Consider the following 21,395-nt stretch of genomic DNA (forward strand, 5'->3'; position numbering starts at 1 on the left):
ACCACTTACATTCCCATCATATCGTTTTTTTATTTTATTTTCAATCACCTATTGAATTTGTTTTTCATGTGTGAGAATATTGATACCTACTGTTTGGCTCGCATCATGGAAAATATTGAAACCCTACCTTATAGAAATAGACACGGCCAGACATCTGTGTAATGCATGCAATGAATAATCCACTAGTCAGCTGATTGATTATGAATAATTCTGTAGTCTGATTGATCCTATCTTCAAAAGGGGTATTCACAATGTTGGAGATAGCTGGCTAAGTCGAGCTATTCGCTATCTCCAGCTATTTGCTAAGTCTGTGTTAACTCAATGCTATAGTGGTACGTTACAAAAAAATTAACAGACGAGATAGCAGATAGCGCAGGTTTGAGTCCGCTAATTCTAGCTATCTCTTTTAAAGCGGCAGCCATATGTTTATGATCTTACTTTTTCAAACTAACTTTGAGTTACACAAATTATCCGCTTGGATCGCTACTGCAGTTAGCTAATAGCAGATGGTTTTTTAGATGGGGCGTTCACAATCCAGAGTTATCAAATAGCACTTTAGCTACCTAAAAGAACCAAAAAAAATTGTGAATACCCCCAGTGTAGATGATATAATTCGAATTTAGAATTCGATGAGATTTGGCAGGAATATTCCTTTTTCAACTGCGCGTCGATGTATATACAAGGCTTTTTGAAATTTTGCATTTTAAGGATAATAATGAAAAGAAAAAGAATTCCTCCATACTCTGATATCACACTATATATTATATAATTGGGATTGTCATGTAAAACAATATATATTATATTGTGTGATATCAGAGTATGGAGGAATTCCTTTTCTTTTCATATTATCCTTAAAATGCAAAATTTCAAAAAGCCTTGTATATACATCGACGCGCAGTTGAAAAAGGAAAATTCCTGCCAAATCCCATCGAATTCTATCAACGCGTTCGGCCGTAATCGCGTTACATACAGACAGACAAAATAAAATCCAAGTTAAAACATAGACCTCACTACGTTCGGTCAATTACTGCAATTTTTGTCACGAATATTCTCTTCTCCTCAATTCTCCGTGACATCAAGCCTTTAAAAGAGGTGACAAAAGCTTGAAAAAGCCGACTTCTGACCTATCTCTGGGTGCGGACAGTGAGAGCATTTCAAAGAACAAAGACTCTTAACTGAACGGCGATGATGAGATGTCATTAGGATGTTCAGGCAACTGGAAATTCTGAGCTTTTTCCTCGAGAAGAATTCACCCATGTACCCCATTTACAGCCCACGTTTGACAGTGAATGCACTTTCCCGAACTTTTACCTCAATTTCCACCCAAAAATTCCAATGGATGCACTTTACTTCGCTTCTAACTGCATTGAAACATTTCTTCTCCACTGCGTTGCATCAATTACAATGCGTTAATTATTATTACTCTTGAATGAAAAAGACTAAGAAATTTGTCAAAAACCACAGATTTATTGATACTTAGAAAGACTGGTTTCGGTTATCACATCATTGTCAATCTCTGATAAACTAAAACTAAATACAAGAGCAACAGAATTAATACTAGTAGGCGAGTACTGCTATTGGTCAAGGGCATGAACACCTGCCATTGGCCCAGCTAGACAGTCTCCTCCCACTCAACGGTGTGACAAAATAAGCAACAGAATAGACATGATAACAAAATTTACTTTCAGTACAAGATGAGAACCAAGAAAACAACTGTGAAAGATGATAAAATAAATATGTGAATGGAAAAACTATTGACTACTGTATGCTTACAATTTTATGATAAAACTAAAATCGTAGTTTTGCATTGGTTGAATTAATCTGGTCATTTAAACTATACTGGGAATTTTCCTTAATTACTCTTTCTATTTCTAAAGCCTCTAGAATATTCAAAGATCTGCCTTTGTTATTAACATGCAGAAACTCAACATTCTCCTTAATTGTGAACTTGTGATTATTTGTTATCAAATGTTCTGCAAAGTTATTAAGAGTATTATGAATAAATGAATAAATGAATTTATTTCCTCCTCAAATTACAAATTACAAAAGTAGAAATTAAATAGTATCTTGGAAATTATACTGATCACGTATCCAGTTGTGTGATCAGATAATCAAAGTATAATTAACAAGGTAAAAACATTATCAACTTAAACTCTTATCTGCGTACATTATCAACGTATTATTACTCTTATCTGCTAAGAGTATTATTACTCTATTGAGAGACCTTGTGCTAACGTTTAGAAACTGCTTGACAATTATTGTACCATCATCAAATAGGGATGAAAACCGTTCTCTATCAAATAAAGTGACGTTGAGCTAAACGTAAGAAGCCCGCCAGACGAAATCTATCAAGTCAAAATTCTAAGAACAAATCTGTAATAATGTCAGAAATCTGTGATAATGAATCGAGGTGAATAATCTCCCCAACGATTAGAAAAATTAAAATATTGTTACAATTATGTAGGTTATCTCACATTTATAAGATGAATAGCATGACATAACAAAGAGTCTCATAATTCCATAAAATTTCATGAATTCCATAGAAGCCCAAGTTTTTTGATCTTCTTAACATTCAACATTAACCAATTAGACTATTAAATGAAATATAAACGTGGTATCGTATTCATGCCCCTAGACTCAGCAATCACTCTGATTGGCCAATGAGTCTCATAATTCCATAAAATTTCATGAATTCCATAGAAACCCAAGCTTACTGAGCAACTTGACATTCAACATCAACCAATTATAGAATAGAATATAAACGTGGTATCGTATCCATGCCCCTAGACTCAGCAAGCACTCTGATTGGCCAATGAGTTGGGAAGCCGCCATCTTACGATTTCAACCAATCATATGCCAGTAGCTAGTAGCTTGAACCAAGTCCGCCTATTGGCCAGAAAGAGAGCGTGAACTTGAAGATTGATTGGTTGTATGTACTGGTTGATATTATTTGAGTAATTTTATCAAATCCACATTTTGTAAAAGGTCAAGGTTTTAATAATATTATTATTAAACAAAAAACCAAATTAAATGCTGTAAATCACCCCGAAGACTTCTGCTACTGCAAATATCGACAACAGGGTGAACAGGTAGATCGAAATACGATGAGCGCTACTATTCGAAATCTATATATTATTATATAGATTAAATAGAAATCGAACCTCAAATTTTGAATTTTCATTCAATAACTTTTTTATGTGTGCACCAAATTTGATGACTTTTTTCAGTTGTGTTCGTTATGTTCAGGACCAGTTTTATGGCTTATCAAATTTATAATCCAACGTCAGGACTCTTTCCTACGGTCCTTCAAAGTTTACATGTAATCCTTATGCGAGAAGATTTGTGAGCTGGTCACACACACAAATAAAAAAATCAGCTTTTATAATCATTGCGTCATCCAACAGCCGTCGGTAGATAGTAGACAAGAGTGTGTGCCGCTCCATAACCGCCCATGTATTTTATTCTAAACGCCCCGACTAAAAACAAAATGACTGTTCTGTGTGTAACCATCCAGCAGTGCGGCCTCAGGTAGAAGACGTACATGCTCTAAAGACATTGCTTTGTTTCGAATAATTTTGCTGTCTTCGGTGTTCAGAATTTCAGTAAATTATTTATTTTTCAGTTGGAAAATTATCTATATAAATAAAATTCCGCATCGCGCCTTCTCAGGTGTGTATCCAGCTAAAGTTTGTCATGTGATGTATTAAACTATATTTGGGGGTACGAAGTTCGCCGGGCCAGCTAGTTTAATAATAATTTTTCGTTCTTGATTCATAAGTATTTGAATAAATGTATTATCTCAGTAGTTTTAATTGGTAAAGATTCTCTCATCAATTTAACAGGAGTTGATGGCAAATGACGTATTTTAAAGCATACTTGGAAATGGATCACTGCTACAGAAACTAAACTACAGAGAAATTAAAAGTTTTAAATTGAAAAATATTAAGTTCACATTCAGAGTGATGTGTATGGGGCTCGGTGACTTATAAAAAGGTTAAAAATGAAAATAATGTTTGAGGATTGGACTACAAGATCAATCGAGCTATTTATGCGTTCTCGGTTTAATCTTCTCTTGATGAAAAATCTCGAGACAAATTATGGTATTATTATTATTATTATTATTATTATTATTATTATTATTATTATTTATGGTATAGAATATCCAGTGACAAGTAGTTTTTTAAGAAGTGGATGAGGTGAAAAGGAAAGCTTAAATGGAGAATACAGGTTGTATAAGTTGGGACTTACTATTGTACTTATTATACATATTATTGTCTAAGTTGGGACTTCTTTTGATGAAAAATCCTAAGACAAATTATACTAGTGAATCTCAAGAGACAAATAGTTTGTTAAGAAGAGAATGAAACGCACTAGTGAATGAGGGTGAAAAGGAAAGCTTAAATGGTGAATACAGGAGACCTAGACTGAATGATAAGAGTGGTACGGAAACACTGAAGCAGTTTCAGATGGAAATGTACTGGAAGAAAGGAGTAGAGAATAAAATGTTAATACATAATGTATGAGGGGATAGAAAAGGAGGATAAAAACAAAGACAACGTATTTCTGTTGGAACGTTCTTGTCACTACTGAAGTTTATTTTGGAAGTTGATGTTATTGTGAGACAAGTAGTAGTTTAAGATAGTTCTAGTTTCTATTAAGTTTAAGGAAGTCTATATTTACTGTAGAGACAACAATGATCGTAGAGTGACAACTAACCGGCTAAATTTCAGGCAAAATTTCAAATTTCGGGAATGTGAAACTGCCCACACTTAGTCTCACTGCCGGCGCACAAGTTTTCTTTGCCGGTAGTGCCATTTTGTAAGTTAGAATATTTATTTTATCAATCTGTATTATTTTATGGCAAATAAATGAATTTGAATGTAAATTTGAACTTTTGATACAAAAGAGCCTCGTTCTTTCACTCCGACGATTTGTCTTAGGCTAGGCTTAAGGTGCGTACAGATATACGCGCCGCGAACATGAGCAATTCACTTTTAATCAGCTGACTATATCTGTATTTTGACAGAAACGGTAAGATACAGATATAAGAAGCTTGGCATCAGCTGATTAAAAGTGAATTGCTCATGTTCGCGGCGCGTATATCTGTAAGCACCTTTAGACCAAACAAGCAAATGCTTGTTATTAACAAATATTAATAGAAATCTGGATAAATCTGTTTAGATGCTCTAAAACCATGAGAACTAACATTGGATACAAACACTTTTGGAGACATAATTTATAACATTTTCATGTGTCGGGTTGTTTCTATATGTTTTATGCTTCAGAGCTCGTGCTCTAACTCTATGCTCGTTTAGTCTATTCCCAGCATAAGACAAATCTCGAGAATGGGGGAAGATTTTTATTATTGATTTATTCGTGATAGAGAGGTTCACTCTATCGAATCCATTTTATGGTGTTATTCATTTCAAAGGGGTTCATTTAAGCTCTATAGCACACATTTTCTCTCTATGAAACAAAGAATTCTATTTCATTGAAGCAATCGTTTTCTATAATATTTTGTCTGGTTGATGATATTTGGGGTGTGTAGGAAGAGGTTTGCTCTATCGAATTAATTTAACGGTGTTATTCATTTTATAGGGGTTCATTTAAGCTCTACAGCACACATTTTTTCTCTATGAAACAAAGAATTTAATTTCATTGAAGCAATCATTTTCTATAATATTTGGTTAATGGTGATATTTAGGGTGAGTAGGAAGAGGTTTGCTCTATCGAGTTAATTCAACGCTGTTATTCATTTTATAGGGGTTCATCATAGCTTTAGCACACATTTCATCTCTATGAAACAAAGAATTCTATTCCATTGGAACAATAATTTTCTATATCATTTGGTCAAATTGGTGATATTTAGGGTGAGTGGGAAGAGGTTTGCTCTATCGAATTAATTTAACGGTGCTATTCATTTTAAAAGGGTTCATCATAGCTTTAGCACACATTTTCTCTCCATGAAACAAAGATTTCATTTCATTGAAACAATTATTTTCTATAATATTTTTTTTCCAGTTGGTGATCTTCAGGGTGAGCCGTGGACCATTTGTGGAGGAGTTCTACCAATGTGTGACCTATGGTTTCTACACGGAACCATGGCAAGAGCAACTGTACACCGGATTCAGTTTCGTCTGCATGTTCATGCTGCCGCTTCTGATCCTCGTCTCCACCTATGTGTCAACAATCATTACGCTCTCTAGTGAGTAGAAAAGTGAATAAAAACTAGTTCTTTCAACAAAACAAACTTGATCATTATACCTGGTGATTCAAAAAGTACTTTACAACTTTGAAAATTCATTTAAATCATATTAAACAAGGTGCAGAGCTGGTTTTGGTGTTGTTTTGAAGAAAAAACACTTCAAGTTTGTTTGCCTTAAACTAGAGATATTCTATGTGACTTCCGTTGGTTATCCTGCAGACATCCCATCGATAGTCGATTTCTTCCCAGTCTCTTACAAGCATTTCAGGTGTAACTTGCTCAACAGCAGCGCAAATCCTTGCTCTAAGTTCAGGTAGAGTGGCTGGCAAAGGAGGTACATACACCATATCTTTTATGAAACCCCAGAAGAAAATCCAGCAATGTTAGTCTGGGAAACGAGGGGGCCCATGCAATTGGCGCATTACGGCCAATCCACTGATTTGGAAAGCGGTCATTAAGAAATTCCCGGGCGTCAGTTAGAGTGTGGTGGTGCGTCATCTTGAATAAAGAAAACATTTCGTTCTCGGCCATCCTCATCGATCTGTGGTATCAAAAATTTTTGCAACATATCAAGGTACACAATGCCGATTTTCAAACCAGAACACTCAGATAGCACGCTCGGGTCCAGTGAAGGCAGCCATCTTGATGTAACTGACGCTAGCGGTGTGCGGCGTGACCAGGCACTAGCGGATTACGCGAGTCAAAGCTTGGAGTGTTTTCCTTAAACAAACACCAAAACCAGCAAAGATTTATATGAATTTTCATAGTTCTAAAGTCCTTTTTAAATCACCCGATAGAAATACTATTTATAGTAAACTTACTTGTATCTGAGTTATCACCATTGACAATAAATAGATTATCTAGTCGTCGTAGGAAATCAATTTGAAATCTAAATTTTAACTAAAATTCAGTTATATTTCCGTTAATGATTCTAACACCATGGACAATGATAAAATAGAAACGCTTTCTAGTGAGAAAGGAACAAATCTGAATCGAAGGGTGGCAACTAATGACGGGACAATGTTGTTGAGCATTTGTGTACACAAATTCTCGTCATGCATGTTGTGCATCAGGAAAGAATTCGAACAAAATACAGCTGTTTACAGCAGCTTCTAACATGATAAAAAACAATCAATACCGTGCATAAACCTCTATAAAATTACAAATTGAAATGAATGAATGAATTTTATTTGCCAAAAACAAAATACAAAAAAGCTTTACAAAAAATAAATATAAGTATATGCTACTGCACTTAAACCAAGATACATACGTTTATTTAATTGGATATAATAACGGAATGATATCCTTTATATTATAAATAATAGTTATAAAATGAAGATTCAATTTATGTTCACATGCAAAGTACAGTAGGTGAGGCAAAAACACCGGCAAAAGGAAGATTCCTTGTGCGCCAGTGTGAGTTCGTAAATCAGCTTAATCAGGGATGTAATATATAAACTTGAATTAGCGTATGAAGTATTCGAAAATATAATTTATAATATGAAGTTGATATTGTATAAAAGTCAACGATTGGAAATAATTCAAGTTCAGCCATGCCTCTATGGCTCTTTTTCTGTGTTTATTATTTCGGAAATTATCAAGTGGAAATTCACTTTCTAGTATATTTATGAATTTACTGCTAATGTAGTAGAGTTGCCTTCTAAGAAGAGCTGAGTTGGTGTTATATATTTCATATTTTCTTATTGTATTAGGTCTAAGATTATAATTTATGTCATCGGCTAGAGGGAAATTATGCTCGTATTTAAAACTGTAATTTGTTATGCAACTGAGATATAACTGTCGTATAGTTTTAAAATCAAATTCACTGAACAAAATCTTGCTATCATAAGTTCTAGGTTTCTTTAAAATTGTCTTTATGATGAATTTTTGTATTAGAAAAAGGTTTTTAATATGGGTATCGAAAGTCCCACCCCAAACTATTAAACCATATCGCATTAGGGATTCTACTAGAGCCGTATTTACCTGTTTGCATTCTGAGAAAGATAGCACATTTTTCAATTTATAAAATTTTTAAAATGATACAAAAATAATTCAAATTCAAATAGAGCAGCCAAAATAAGATAAACAAATAACACTAAAATCTGGCCTCAAAAACATTGGTTTGAAGCCTTTCACTGATGACACAACATGTATGATGAGAATGTGTGTACAAACATGCTCAACACACTTGTACTGTCATCAGTGACCACCCCAATCACTACAGATCTGAATAATTCCCAATCGAGAACAGATTTGAATAGTTTCAGTCTCAAAATTCCAAGGGAACCATTGTGGAACAGCAATGATAGAATATCAGCAAGGTCGCCACTTATTATAATAAAACTCTTTCAGAAGCCGCTTTTCTCTCCAACAAGCCTCTCAGACTCACAGCTCTCAGCTGCATAAAAGCATTTCCACATTTTCATCTCAGTCACTGACTCCCCTTCCACACCGACTAACGCAGATTTCAAGAGAGGACCAGCCACTTCAAAAATATATTCAAACTCCGCAGAAATAAAACATGTTCCTGGGGCTCCTGCTCCGGAAAAACATGTTTCCGTATCACCCTACTCGAAAATAGTCGAGAAACATGTTTCCAAATCACATGCTGGATTGAAGGTTTGAAGGTTTGATGCGAAATTGTATCCAGGCAAAAAAATTCATGCATCGGAAAACATTACAATCGGTCTTGTTAGAAAAGGAGGATGATGGGGGTGGGGGTATATTTAGGAAAATGGGATAAAACGGAAAATCCCTCCTACGTTACATCTTTCTCAAGGAAAAGGAATAGTAGGAAGAGAAAGGGAGGGGAGGAATTCTAAGAGGATTGTTTGGGGTTGGAGAGAAGAAAAATTATGCCAGACTAGAATAGGAAGGTGCCTCCACCACTTTTCGCAGAAAAAGAGATTTCTAAGAAACAGAAGATACTGTTAATTTTGTTCTTGGAATACTAACTATTGAAAGCAGAAGTTAGATGTCATCAGTTTATTAAAATTTTGAAAATCAGTTCCTTAAAACAATGTCCCGTTTCTCTCAGAAACATTTTGAAATAGAGTTACATTTTATGCAATCCTCAATTGCTTTCACAGAATTGAGCACCATTACAAATAAAACCCTGAATGTTTCTACAGAATCCATTTAGAGAAAATGAAAAAATCATTACATGAAACCCTGATTGTTTCTACAGAATCTATTTAGAGAAACTAAAAAAATCTATGGCATTTCATGAAACCCTGATAGTTTCTACAGAATCTATTTAAAGAAAATGAAAAAATATATGATGTTACATGAAACCCTGATTGTTTCTACAGAATCTATTAAGACAAAATGAAAAAAAATCTATGACATTACATAAAACCTTGATTGTTTCTACAGAATCTATTCAGAGAAACAGAAAAAATTATGAATACTCATGGATTGAAAGATTCAAAATTTTATACAGTTACGTTACACATGGACCTTTTTCATTTGTTGCTAGCCAGTACAAAAAGTAATAAACATGTGCAAAAATTCGAAAAAAAATAATGAGAGGAAAACCTGTACTCGAGTGATAGCATACTAAGAATCAATTTGGGTTTCTGAGAATTGTTGCACAGATAAAATAAGTCCTATATTTGAATAAATAAGTCCTATAAAAAATAAATAAGTCCTGATTGTTGCTTTCATCAACATGCAATCGAGCCTCTAATTGGTTTGCGATCCATTTTAGATTCAGTTGACATGCTTGTTATTACTCTGGCCTCTGATTCACTCATAGATTACAATGATTCTTTCATTCATTATTTCTTTGATCGACATTTCATTTTCGATGATAACTAATGGAAATTCTGGTTTTCTGATTCCCAGAATAGCAAAATGGTATTTTTGTATATATTTTCATTCTACTCTCATTTTTCTCCCATCTTCACTTTTGTGTTACCATATTCAATATTGATTTCATCCACATCCTTCCATACTTCTCGTTTCTCCCATACTTATGCCTTTTTCCATACTTCTTCCTTCTCCCATACTTCTTCCTTCTTCCATACTTCTTCCTTCTACCATTCTTTTTCCTTCTCTCATACTTTTTTCTTCCCCCATACTTCTTCCTTCTCACTCACCTCTTCCTTATCCCATACTTTCCCTTCTCACTCACCTCTTTTTTCTCCCATACTTCTTTCTTCTTCCATACTTCTTCCTTCTTCCATACTTCTCTCTTCTTCTCCCATACTTCTTCCTTCTCACTCAATTCTTTCTTCTACCATACTTCTTCCTCCTACCATACTTTTTCCTTCTCTCATACTTTTTTCTTCCCCCATACTTCTTCCTTCTCACTCACCTCTTCCTTCTCCCATACTTCTTCCTTCTTCCATCCTTTTTCCTTATCACTCACTTCTTCCTTCTCCCATACTACTTCCTTCTCCCATACTTCTTCCTCCTACCATACTTCTTTCTTCTCCCATACTTCTTCCTTCTCGCATACTTCTTCCTTATCACTCAATTCTTCCTTCTTCCATACTTTTTCCTTATCACTCACTTCTTCCTTCTCCCATACTACTTCCTTCTCCCATACTTCTTCCTCCTACCATACTTCTTTCCCCTACCATACTCCTTCCTTCTCCCATACTTGTTTCTTCTCCCATACTTCTTCCTTCTTCCATCCTTCTCCCTTATTTCATACCTATTTACTCCCCCATACTTCTCCCTTATCACTCACTTCTTCCTTCTTCAATAATTTTTTCTTCTTCCATACTTCTTCCTTCTCCCATACTTCTTCCTTCTTCCATACTTCTTCCTTCTAACTCACTCTTCCTCCTCCCATACTTCTTCCTTCTCCCATACTTCTTCCTTCTCCCATACTTCTTCCTTCTAACTCACTCTTCCTCCTCCCATACTTCTTCCTTCTCCCATACTTCTTTTTTCTCTCTCTTGTGTTCCCTTTCACCTACACTTATTCACTTATAGACCCTTCTTCCCTATACTTATTTTCTCCTGAGAGCAAATTTCCTTTCATCATTATAATGTTTATTCCTTTTCAATTTACAATTATCTCATTTCTGTTACAGAGTCTGATAAAATGGAGGTGACGGGTAAATCGGACCCTACAAGACACAGACTGATTCACAGGGCGAAAATGAAGAGTTTTCGGATCTCCGTGGTGATTGTGACCACTTTCATAGTCTGGTGGACGCCATACTACAGTATGATGATCATTTTCGTGTTCCTCAATCCTGATAAACATGTGAGTAACGTTATTCCTGTATTTTCGAAAATAAATCCCATAGATTGACTGATTATTTTATTTGAGATTATATTTTTAACGATGAGATTATTGAACAACCGTGTCCAATCAATCTACCTCCTTTCATTGCTGAATATATATGTGTCTTCAGTTTCACGGCGTTCCGGCTTCAGATTTCTTCCTCCCCAAATGCAGCTCCAATAGTCACTTCAATTCTCCAATCAACCGCATGATGAATCTTTATAATTACCATAGTTTTCACCTAGACCTTTTTCATATGAATCCCAGTCAGTTCAAGAAGGCATGTAAGCGGCTCCACCCAATGTGACACCTATTTTTCCCACGCTAGACCTCATCAACTTACATAGAGTACCATATTTAGTAGATGACTTCCTTTCATTCTTAGCTCTGTTATCATTTATCTCATTATTGGAATGTTATTTGTATTTTCTTGATTCCCCTCTCATTATTTTCTCATATTGTAAATGGTTTCTAGTACAGTATAATAATAGTATAGTATCTAGTATTTAGTATATTAAGTTTTCAGTATATTTAGATTCTCATCACATTTTTTTCTCTTCACAAATATGAAATAGTTTTTTCCTTATGTCTTTCTCTCGATTTTTAAGTTTTTTTGTAAAGTGCTTATTGTAATTTTTTGATTGGGGAGCAATTTTTGGGTTTTCCCGTATGCTCCCATATTGCTGTAAATAAATAAATAGATAAATAAAATAAATAAATAAATAAAACTTCAAGTAACAAAGATCTGATTCGTTTTAATTTTGTATTCCATCAATAAAATTACAATTATTTCTCGAAATCATCTTCTCTACTCCTAGAAAGTTTTTGGATCAGTATTACTATTAATTATTTGAAAAATTCATTTATGAAATCCATTAATCTATTCAACGAAGATCTGTTGATATTGATAGAAGATCTCAAGTCAGAGTATGCTATTTAGGATTCATCACTGTGATGAATTGAAATAAGCTAACTTTATGAAATGTTTAGGAAATCTTAACCTCTAGAGAAAATATAAACTTGAATTAAGTAAACATAAATATTCATGACAAATTTTAGAAGTGATTTGGATATTTATTCTGATGACAAATCGATTTAAGGCAGACATCATGCTTTAAACTTTACACTCTTGATAATTTATTCCACAAAGCTGATTAGAGATGAGAAAAATGTTTCTTTGTGTTGTTAGACATGTAAGCTTTGACAGCAAGGAGAATGTATTATGCTTATAACCGGTTATTGACAGATCTTCCAAGTGCAAAATATTTACATGTAACTTGATTATTTCAGGAATGATTCAATATTTTTTGAAACTTTCGATTGATAGAATTTGATTTTGCATATATTTATATGTAACTTGATTATTACAGGAGTGATTCAATATTTTTTGAAGCTTTAGTACTGATAGAATTCGATTTTGCATTGAATTGCAGTTGAGCGAGGAACTACAGAAGGCCATCTTCTTCTTTGGCATGTCCAACAGCCTAGTCAATCCCATTATTTATGGCGCCTTTCACCTTTGGAGGCCGGGAAAGAAGAAGAAAAAAGGAAGCCAAAGGTTGGTTTAAAACTGAATTCATGAAAAAAATATCTGAGAGCAATATTTTGCTTTTATCTACTTTTATTCTATACTAGCCGTCAGGCTCACTTCGCTCGCCATATCCGTCTAGCCAGGGGGCTCCGCCCCCTGGACCCCCGACTGGATCGTCCAAGAATGAGATCATCAGGCTCGCTTCGCTCGCCTGCATTTTTCATTTGAGCATTTTTATCATATGTTAGGACGATCCAGACTAAACGTCTGGCTAAACGGATATGGCAAGCGAAGCGAGCCGGACGGCTAGTAATATAATATTCCCAGGGATAGCTATGATTGAAGTAGCAGTGCCCAATCAATTTTTCCGCGATAAATGTATCTCAATCTTCAACTTGGTGCCAACCTAACAAAGTCAACTCAACTCAATGCCAACCTGACAAAATTATCAATTTAGTTACCAGTTAACAACTGTTTCGAAGAGGTACTCTCTCTAGATTATAGTTCTATATTAACATATGGTAGGACATTTTTCAATTATAATTAAGAGAATAAGAAGAATATACATGCTAAAAGACAAACTTTAAACCCTTAAAAACCACCCTTAGAGTTAAAATATTGCCAAAAGATTTCTTAGTGCGCCTCTAAATGGCCAACTGAACATACCTACCAAATTTGAACGTTTTTGGTCCGGTAGATTTTTAGTTCTGCGAGTGAGTGAGTGAGTCAGTCAGTCAGTGAGTGAGTGCCATTTCGCTTTTATATATAATTATAGATTGCTCCTTTTTGCCATTTTTCTTTCAGCTTCTGATCTCAATACTAGACATAAATGTACTCCTATCTCAAAATGAATCATTGTTGTATAAAGTTGGTATAAAAGACCACAGAAATTGACTAGTTAGAAGCTTATGCTGCAATTATAAATAAATAAATAAGCTTTATTTGTCATAAGGGTCATGCCCCATACAAAGAGTTGCACACTAACAATACATAAATTACAATTATTACAACATCAACACAATTGATTAACTTCTCTTCGAATTCTGCACAACACTATTGAAATGAAATAGTTTGATGTAGACTTCTTAAAAATAACAAGAACACTGATGCTATTAAAATATCATTGATTGTATATGGGGGAGTAATTTTACATGTCACTGGGACATAAAAAGCTGTACTAGTAATAAACAATACACGATCTTTCAGATATTGAATATTGACTAGACATTACAACAACAAAAGATAAAACAATAACCTGCTCCTCAAAAGCACAAACAACTTTTACTACAACTTTATAAACAACCTGTAAAACAACCCTTCAGTTCCAACAATATTTGTGATCATTAATGAACAATTACAATGATGTTGAAAAAAAATAAATAAAAGATCATCCCGTAGTCTCTAAGATGTAATTTCGCACGTTAATCGCATTAGTAATATATTTGTAAATACCTTTTATTTTATCTGGTGTTACATTTGAAAGGAGAACTAGAGCTTTATCTTCAAAATTAACTATGTTTGCTACATATTTATTCAAAAACTGTTGTCTTATTTCTACATAAATTGGGCAGCGTACAAGAACATGCAGCTTATGCTGGAATTGAGAAAGAAGCTTTTACTGATAATTGGAAAACCCAATATGAAACAGAGAAACCTACATGAAACTTCAATCATCCATCTCTCATCACCATTTGTTACAGTACCAATGCACAAGCCAAGATATCATGAGGGCATCACCCTCAGCAAAACATTTACAAAAAAACGGCACAGAACAAAAATTCATTGGAAATGAAGGTGCTCCTTGATGATTGGAATCATTGCTAAGCTCCAAAATATTTACGAAACATGAATTCCTATTCCAATATGATTGATTGATTGAGTACTTTATTTATGTAGATTACAATATATACTGGCTTATACACTTATATACAATAGCTTACAATACAGCAAAATTATAGATGCATTTACATAATATAGACTAAGAAAATAATTATTGAACTGTATATGATATGAAAAAGCAATTTGTAATATAATAACTATAGATAATAATCATATTGTTATGCATCTACATAAATTGGCGGTGCTTTGGACATATCAATGTCTATTCTTCGGAAAGAATATTAAAAATATCCTCCCCACTAACTCTCTACCAAAGAGACAGAGAGAGGGAGAGAGAGAGTGAGTGAGAGAGAAAGAGTGAGTGATAGGGATGGAAGAGAGAGAAAGGGTGAGAGAGACATTAGATTGATATAGAGACAGGAGAGAGAGAGTGTGTGAGAGAGATAGACAGAGAGAGAGAGAGTGAGAGTGAGTGAGAGAGAAAGAGAGAGCACCTTTTACCAACAACAGGGCTGGATTTTAGCAAAGTCCGTAGGCCAGATAATTTTCCTCTTTGTTTGAATTTACTATCTTAAAACATATTATTTTTAAAATACATAATCATGTCAATTGCTTCAACAGCATATCTCTATGCGACTTCATAATTTTTGTGATTTTTTTTCAAAGAGGCTTGAATAGGTACTTTTTTTGTTGGCTTGTTTACTTGATTGATAGAACGTAATGAGGTCTATGTTGCAACTCGATTTGCTTTAAAAGCAAATATTAAAGCAAGCATTATTTGTCTGTCTGTATGTAACGCGTTTACGGCCAAACGCGTTGATAGAATTCAATGAGATTTGGCAGGAATATTCCTTTTTCAACCATCTTTCCCCTGTTTCAAACTCATTTTTCTCAGTTCTAAATCTCTTATACCTCTCAATCACTGTGTTGCAGGGAAGGCTCATCAGTGAACACACGCATGTCACTTCACCGCAACCACCGTCAAGAGGAGACCTCCCTGGTGTTGATCGAAGCCGACCGTCCCTGTCCCGCGTCCCGCAGCGCACAGTTCACGTAGCATCACACGCGTCGCATGCGGCGCACCTCTCGCCACGTCACGTCACGCCACGTCACGCTGGTCACGTGACTTGGCCTCGAGAGCGCGCTGCAGCGTCGCCACGTCGTCGAGAAGCGTGTGCAGTTCGCGCCTCACGTCATAGAACTGCGTCAAGTTGATTGTCGTTTCACTGTGTATTGATATTGATATCAAATCGATGAACAAGTATTAGGTGGTACTCAATTTTTAGCAAGTGTTTGCTTAGGAACTGATTAACTCATAGAAGCCTATTATACTTCTCAAACGAGTGAAAACGTTTGATACAAGTAATAGAACTGCAGCCTGTTAGTATAATAATCGATACCAACTCTATGAACAAGTGGTATTGTTCAACTTTTCAGTATTACCTTCGACCTTCGACTTTAGACAGGAATTACCCAATTTTTAGCAAGTTTTCGCTGAGAAACTGAATTACTTACAGTAGCCTACCGTACTTTCCCAAAATGTGAAAAGGTTTTCAAAAGTGTTGTTACGGTACAAGTCATATAGAACTGCAACAAGTTGATTGTCACTTGACAGTGTATTAATTGATACATTGAGATCGACACTAAATGACACAAGTGTTGTTAAATTTAAAAAAAACGTTAACAAGTCGATTGTCACTTGACAGTGTATTAATTGATACATTGAGATCGACACTAAATTCAAGTGTTGTTAAATTAAAAAAAAACGTTAAATTGTTTGTCAAGAACTGTTTCATGACCAATGTATTGACCTCCAACCCCCCAGACCTCAGGTCATACAAAAATTCAGCAAGTTGTTTGTTCCTTAACAGTATATTGAAATCGACTCAACAAGTGTTTGTCATTTTTCGAGTGAGTGTTCTCTTGATTGTCTAGATTACTGAATTATTACTTATTAAATGACATCTTCCAGGACTGAGATTCTTATAGAGTATCGTGCAAACTGTTCCAAAACGAGAGAACGTTACGTTTGGGACAAGCCATTAAAGAACTGGAAGTTCATAATCAGATGGAAGATATTGCAATTATTCAAATGCTAATGAATTAATTATCATTATTAAATGAAAATCCAGTATTCAATTTGGATTTTCGTTTAATAATAATAATTAAGTTCATAATATTACTTAATTTGAACTTTGTTTTAATATCGACTCGATTAACAAGTGCTTGATTACTTTACAGCAAGTGTTCACTCTATTTTCAAAAGTACACATGTCACTAATCGTAATTTTACAAGTAGTGATGTCGTGTTTTTGGATGTCTATTTAATTGGCACTATCACGAAAAGTACTTGATCATTCAATAATAACTGTTCTTCTACGATTTACAAGAGTTCAATCACTTTTCATTAACCAGTTCACTATAGAAGGTCAACAAGTATCTGAAAAAATTATTGCCGACGATAATTTCTACAAATGTGAAAATTTTGTGACAGAGCTTACACAACTCGGCAACGTGATAGTCACTTTGTAAGGCTTCTCGTATTTCGAAATATCTACTCGAATCAGTAACTTCTATTACTTCTCAGCAACTATTTGCATCATTGTCAAGTACACAAACACTACTTACAAAGTTCACTTTCTGAAAGCGTTTCGATTAAAAGCTCAATTATTTATAATTGTTTAGAAACTTTTCAACAAGGGTTCGCTCAATTGTCAAGAACAAGTAAGGAGACTTAGTTGGGACCGAAGTTTAATCTGAAGCAATATAAGACTTTAGTATACTCTTATAGTTTTACTGTTCACAGATACAGTACCTACTATACAAACATTCTGCAAGCAAGAGAATTTTGAGACAAAAACCAATTTTGAAATTCAATTTATATAGTACAATATTTCTATATAACTACTGCACGCAGATGTAGCAAACAATTCCCGATGAGTTTATAAGATATAAATTTTTCACTAAGATTTCACGGAGAACCTTTTTAATTGACCTGAACCAAAAGCTGGACTTAATAAATTATATATATTATGTTTCATACTGATTCAAGGACTGAAACTGAATTTTAATACGAAACAAAAATGTGATGATTGATTTGAGCAGTATCCTATACAAGTTTGTGAAGTATGATGACCTATCATGGACTTTGTAATATTCGAGAAACCTCATTACTTTTGTGGGGCAAGTATCAAGACAGATACTGCAATCTCAATAATGATTGGATTTGCTAAAGTTTCTGTCACTCAAGTGCTTAAAATCTCAATATCAAACTTGAAGTGTGACGTTTTCATCAACCATATCAGAGCTACTGTACTTAATGGAAAATCTGTTCAATGATTATTTTGAAGCGGATATTTTTCTTCAAATGAAACAAAAAAAATAGCATTAAAAATCATCTCAAACTGTTCTGATTCATGAATTAGTATCCAATATCTTTAAATTGTGAGCGCTGGAGCAGGATTTTATCAACGATAAACTTTACGTTATGGTAACTATAAGAAATGAATTTATCTTAAATGGATATGAATATCTCTTCATCTTTTTAGAATAAGGGTGATCATTCACAATCAAACAGATTAAAATAATAAAACAAGACTAGAATAATATGACATGACTAGAAGAATATTCATTCCTACTGTCGATTTGGAAACATACTTTATGAAACGTTACTATTGTCAAAAAAAGTGTGTCAGAAAGCATGAAAAATTGAAATATTTATAAAAAAATTAAAAACATGAGATTTAACAAAGTTGTACGAAGAGATTCAAAAAATTCGAATTAATTCCAATAAAAACTGGATGAACTAAGAAATTTGATAAAAAAACAATGTGGATGAATAGGTTAATGATATCTACCACCTATCATGATTAAATTAAAGAAATGGAAAAAAATCTATAAAAGAATGAAATTTCTGTAATGAAAATTTATCACGGGTGACTTTTGATAAACGAGTATATAGCAAACACTAGTTTCTAGGTGTTGAACGAGAATAAGAAAATAATTCAAAGAAACTAACCAAAAGATTATAAAAGGTAAACGTAAAAGATGTAAGAATGTCAGTCTAGAGTTAACGAAATTTAAATATTTTGATTAAAATCTTTCAATTGCGATGTTGAAAAAAATCAGAACCGATCTTTAAAAGTTCACAATAAGTTGTGGAATTAGGGTAGATAGCATCCTAGTTCTAGAGTTGAGAATCGAATGATCAATGAAACAATCTTCTACACATTTTTGATAAATAATCACTAATGATCAATGATTTAGTAAATGATTAATGATTATAGAGGTAGACTGCAAACGCACGTTTCCATGAATTTATTTCAAATCGAAAAGATCTACATACTCCATCATTCTTTGATAAACAAATTAGGACATGAACAATATTTAGAACCCCTCCAGATCTGTTTCAGAATGCCAACAGTTTGTCGATCAAGATCTATTATTAATGATGAACATTTTGTACTCGGAGCTACTGTCCTATTAATCTACACATTCGGAACTCAGGTTTCTTTGTTGCCCCCTCCCCTTGAATAAATGGGAGCCCTTTCTTCATCTTCCCCCAAAAATGATAGAACACCTCGACATACCTCGAGGGGGTATCTTATCCTTACTCATCAAATGACAAGAGGTACTCCAGTACTCTAGCATCTACATAGAAAAGGGGCCTATTATGGTAGGCCTACTCCGCCCTCCCCCCACAATAAATGGGTAGCTTTTACCCCCCTAATGAATAAATGGGGAGCCGCTAAACCCCCTCCACCCCTTTGTGAGTGATAATTACTCAATTATTCATCGAAATGGGCCGCTCGACTTCATAATCATACCCTGAATACTTAATGTCGGTGGTCTTTCTTGCGGTTGATTCTAACTGAAACTGGCGTTTGTTCAATCTACTCTAAACTCGAGAAGCCTTTGTATATAATACAGGTTCGTTCTTTACCTACGTAGGTGGAACATACATTAGCCCTACTTGATTGTTGATTGTTTTGTGGTATTTTCTCAAGGTTTAATGTCAGGTTCGAATGCTATTGCAGTCACCAAAGTAGAGATAGAAAGAAACCCTCGAAGTTGAAGAATGAAAGCTTTTCAATTTTTGTGTCTGTATTTGATGTATGTTCAAAAATGATCAAAGATGATATCTTAATGTTATTCTCTTCTAGAAACACTTCCATGAAAAAGAAAGAACATGTATTTTTCTGAAAACGTCAACACTTACGTCTGTTGAGTTTTGTTTTGGCTTTTCGCTGGTGGAGAAGGAGATAGAAACAATGTTTAAACAAATTACTGATTTGAACTTCAATTCATTCTCTAAACACGAGAATAATTTGCAAAAATTGTTGTTTCATGAGCTATCAAATCAATAAGTAATGGGTCATTTTCCATGAAAAAAAAATTAAAATTGAGTAACTACAGCCAAAGATTTAATAAGACATCAAAGAATAATATTATGACTGATTTGTGAATTTACTGGAGAAGGAACTTGATAATGATTATCGTTGTTTCCCGAAAGACTGCATTTCATTATTTTACAATAATATTTTAATGCATGAAGGTTGTATTTTGTACTTTGAAAAAACGAGTTCAGGATAAGTGAGTTATTATAATGATAATCATTAAAATCATTATCGATTGGCCTGTTATGATACTGAGTTGCGATACAATCCAATGTTACAATGATACAATAAGTTCCGATAAATCCAGTTTATTGTAATATTGGTCTACCAAATATAGGCCTACAACAAGTAACTAAAGAAGTATTAAAAACAAATCTAAACTGTTATAATACAGTGAAATCTACAGTATTATCACAGTAAAAAGTTATTAAAATGAATAAAAATAGTTATTAGCACTGAACTCGGGAAAAACTAAGATAAGCTCTTTATAATGTAGGCCTACTAAACTCATTCCAGCTTGCATCTACCTAGAGTTTAGTTAGAAACAATAAATTTTAAGATATTTAGTTTTAAGATACACTCTGGAATGTTTAACGTTCAAAGCCTACTGTAAATATTATATAATCTGAATGTTATTTGTCTAAAATGTATATGTAAATACTTTATCTTCAAACTATATTAGCTTAATGGATTCTCTAAGCTGCTTTTCAATAAAAATATGTGATCATTTACAATTACATTGTGATTGTGAACTGTCTTTGAAAGCAATGTACATTTCTATGTGATTAAACTCTTCTTGTTGTTGAATATTGTTGTAAAATAAATATTTTCCATCTTGTTATTGCATAATTTATTTGAATCTACCCTGATTGAGGATTATTTGTTTAGAGGAGTTTCTCAGTGTCTGGGAATTGTCACAGTGTCAATAAATCTTGAATCACAGTGAGCGAAATAACTGAAATTACAAGAAATTAAAAGAAATTTAGCTATAAACTGAAATTACGTAATAGAATAACATGCATGAATGAAAAACCCCTTGATAAAACTGAGTATGCAATCCGCACAACACTACATTCACCGTTATGACATTATGACCTTGAAGTTACTGTACTGTTGCCTACTGTACCGCACTTGTACCGTACTGTTTACCTCACGGTATTTAGATGGAAACGGTAGGGGTCA

The 21,395-nt window shown here is 34.0% G+C and overlaps 1 protein-coding gene across 1 annotated transcript in view; it reads left to right on the top strand.

Annotated features, from left to right (window-relative positions):
* Window positions 1-20,884, top strand: part of LOC111055982 (gonadotropin-releasing hormone II receptor) — a 59,895-nt gene extending 39,011 nt beyond the window's left edge. The window contains exons 4-7 of the mRNA XM_039430034.1: window positions 6,022-6,205; window positions 11,251-11,426; window positions 12,881-13,005; window positions 15,751-20,884. Of these exons, the coding sequence (XP_039285968.1) occupies window positions 6,022-6,205; window positions 11,251-11,426; window positions 12,881-13,005; window positions 15,751-15,874 (609 nt within the window). The 3' untranslated portion in view covers window positions 15,875-20,884. The remainder of the gene's footprint in view (window positions 1-6,021; window positions 6,206-11,250; window positions 11,427-12,880; window positions 13,006-15,750) is intronic.
* Window positions 20,885-21,395: the final 511 nt, after the last annotated feature.

This window comes from Nilaparvata lugens, chromosome 6, assembly GCF_014356525.2.
Source record: "Nilaparvata lugens isolate BPH chromosome 6, ASM1435652v1, whole genome shotgun sequence".
Lineage (NCBI taxonomy): Eukaryota > Metazoa > Arthropoda > Insecta > Hemiptera > Delphacidae > Nilaparvata > Nilaparvata lugens.